The 2889-nt window shown below is 44.5% G+C and overlaps 1 protein-coding gene across 1 annotated transcript; it reads left to right on the top strand.

The window, feature by feature from the left end:
- Positions 1 to 565: 565 nt before the first annotated feature.
- Positions 566 to 1387, top strand: LOC110453505 (uncharacterized protein K02A2.6-like). The gene has a single exon (XM_021502460.1). It carries the CDS (start codon positions 566 to 568, stop codon positions 1385 to 1387), a length of 822 nt encoding a protein of 273 aa, XP_021358135.1.
- Positions 1388 to 2889: the final 1502 nt, after the last annotated feature.

The raw sequence follows: 2889 nt of genomic DNA, 5'->3' as shown, positions 1-2889 counted from the left end.
CAGAAACCACTCCTGTCGGCACCTATGAGAATTCAGAAAATGGTGATACGACTATAATGGTATGATATCACGGTCTGTTACAGAAAAGGCAAGGAAATGCACGTCTCGGACACGCTCTCAAGAGCATTTCTACCAAGACCCGAGCCGCAGGAGGAGGAAGATACAAATGACATGGTCAACATGCTGTCTGTCAGCACTGACAAATACACAGAAATAAAGAAAGCATCACAAGCCGAGCTCAGCGTACTTCGTGACGTCATTGTTAAAGGGTGGCCCAGGCCTGAAGTGCCATTCGAAGCTAGAACCTACTGGGACTCGAGGGACCAACTCTCAGTACTCGACGGAATCGTATACAAATGACTACTATCGTCATTCCACAAAGTCTACGCGAGAACATGTTAAAACTCGTGCACGCAAGCAGAGAGCACGAGAGGTGATGTACTGGCGTGGCATGAACGTCGACATTGACACCCTAGTTGGAAATTGTCAGACATGCGCAGAGTATCAGAACTAGCAAGCGGCTGAACCGCTCAAACCTACGTTGACGCCTGAGCTACCATACAGTATGGTAGGCTGTGACTTATTCGAGTTCGAGTCAGCACACTACGTTCTACTTGTAGATTATTACTCGATGTACATTGACGTACAGAAACTTGGAACTCAGTCAACGTCGTCCGTGATCAAGGTCCTAAAGTCCATCTTCAGCTGCCATGGACTACCCAACAAACTACGCTCAGATAATGGTCCACAGTTAAGTTCGGCAGAATTCAAGAGTTTCTGTTCTGAGCTGGGAATAGGGCACGAGACATCTAGCCCACACGTCCAAAGCTCTTACGGCGAGGCTGAGAGAGCTATACAGACAATCAAAATACTTTGGAAAAAGTCAGCAGACAAGCAATTAGCCCTGCTAGACAACCGCACAACCCCACTCGATGGGATCAACTTGACGCCGTCCCAACTCCTAATGGGAAGACGTCCAAGGAACACTTTACCAGCGTCCAAGGACATACTCAAACCAAGCACACACGACAACATAAGGATACAGACCCATTTCAACCAGCAGAAGAAGAGACAAAAGTTTTACTACGACAACCGTAGAGGAGCAAAGGAGTTGTCCCCCCTCAGTGCTGGGGACTGTGTCCGCATCAGTCCCAACCCCAACTCCTCGCCCAAAACCTGGACACCAGGAACAGTGGTTAAGCGATACAACAAACCTCGTTCCTATGTTGTCGCCAGCGGCGATCGCACCTATCGTCGGAACCGGAAGCACCTGTGGTTGGCGACCCCTTCGACAAACCAAACCGCAGCAAACATTGAACCTGACCCGCCACTACGGACGTCATACCGGAGGAGACAAATTACGAACAGACTAGTGATGAACCAGTAACGGCACAATGTCCAGAACCGTGCAAAGATCAAACAATTACCGGTACACGTTCTGGAAGAGTGGTCACTGCGCCCAAAATGTTTGACCTCTAATTAATAGACTTGTTCAATGTTGTAGTTGTAGTTGTAGTTAAGAGATGTACTGTGTTTGGGGCACAATAATCCCCGTGCAATTTCACAGAACACAAGTTCTGTCTAGTAAGTATGTTGGTAGTTACTGTATAATGTGTTTACCTTTATAGTGTTCATTGTTTTATGCGATCAAATACCGGCTCTTAGACAAATACCCTAGATTTAGACTGTGAACAAATAAAAAAAAACATTTAGTTATCTTTACCTTTATTGTGAACTAGATAAGTAAGCACACCCCTATTAAAGTATTTGAATAAGTTATGTCAACTCGGACAACCAAGAGACTGGAATGATTTGTGTAGTCACAACTTGTACGTATATTACATTATCTATCATTTAAAGAAAGGGGGATGTAACGTATATCACTATACTGACATAACACCTATTATTGTGTAGCTCATAAGCGACACCCGTTTGTTATGTTGTGAGCGACTCCCGCGCTTTGCTTGTTATCATTACACAAGAACACTACACTACCTTTGCCGGAGTAAAGGCAGTGCTATCTTTTCCGGAGAGTAAAGGCTGTACTTCCTTTGCTGGAGTCAGGGCAGTGCTACCTTTGCCGGTGTAAAGGCAGTGCTACCTTTGTCGGAGTAAAGGCAGTGTTACCGTTGCCGTAGTTAAGACAGTGCTACCATTTCCGGAGTAAATGTAGTACAGTTAGAATTACGCCCAAGTATCTACTTTTTGTGGCACAAACGCAGGACGCACGCTTCCCGAACGGAGACGAGTCGGTATACGACCGCAGGACGAACTTGGTACGAACGCAAGCCTACCGATAGGACCGGTGTTACCGATTGGGCCTAACGTTGCTAGTACAACCGCTTCCCGAACGGAGCGAGGTTATCGGCCGCTCCCGGCCGATAAACTGCTTAATGATACTTCGCCGCTATCGACCGATAAACTGATACCTGGCCGATAGCGGTGGATCGAACGAACGAACTATGCAGCCGCTTTTACGGGAACCGAACCACTCGTAGTGAAGCGGACGTTAATCTACTAAAACAAACAAACAACCGGTACTAGTGCCCAATTATACCTGTACTTCAAGTTCAAGTTCAAGTTCTTTATTCACCAAAAGTCTTAAGACTTATAGGTACAAAGTAATCATGATATATTGAACATGTATATATGTTATAGGAGAGTGACTATAAGCATACAAGTGCAAACTAAACAAAGAACATAATACAAAAGCACAAAAATTATAAATACGTGTAGCTAATTAATCAATTTCGCCGCTTAGTGGCTAGATATAAATATTTACCTAGATTTGACAACTCTTTGACATTATTTACAGATAAAAGTTGGACAAGTTTGTAAACAGAGGGACTCTTATAATAATACTTCTTTATATACTTTAACCTCAAATCA

This window comes from Mizuhopecten yessoensis, unplaced genomic scaffold (assembly GCF_002113885.1).
Source record: "Mizuhopecten yessoensis strain PY_sf001 unplaced genomic scaffold, ASM211388v2 scaffold7371, whole genome shotgun sequence".
NCBI lineage: Eukaryota > Metazoa > Mollusca > Bivalvia > Pectinida > Pectinidae > Mizuhopecten > Mizuhopecten yessoensis.
Note: the sequence above shows the minus strand (reverse complement) of the source record. Positions and strands in the feature narration are given on the sequence as shown.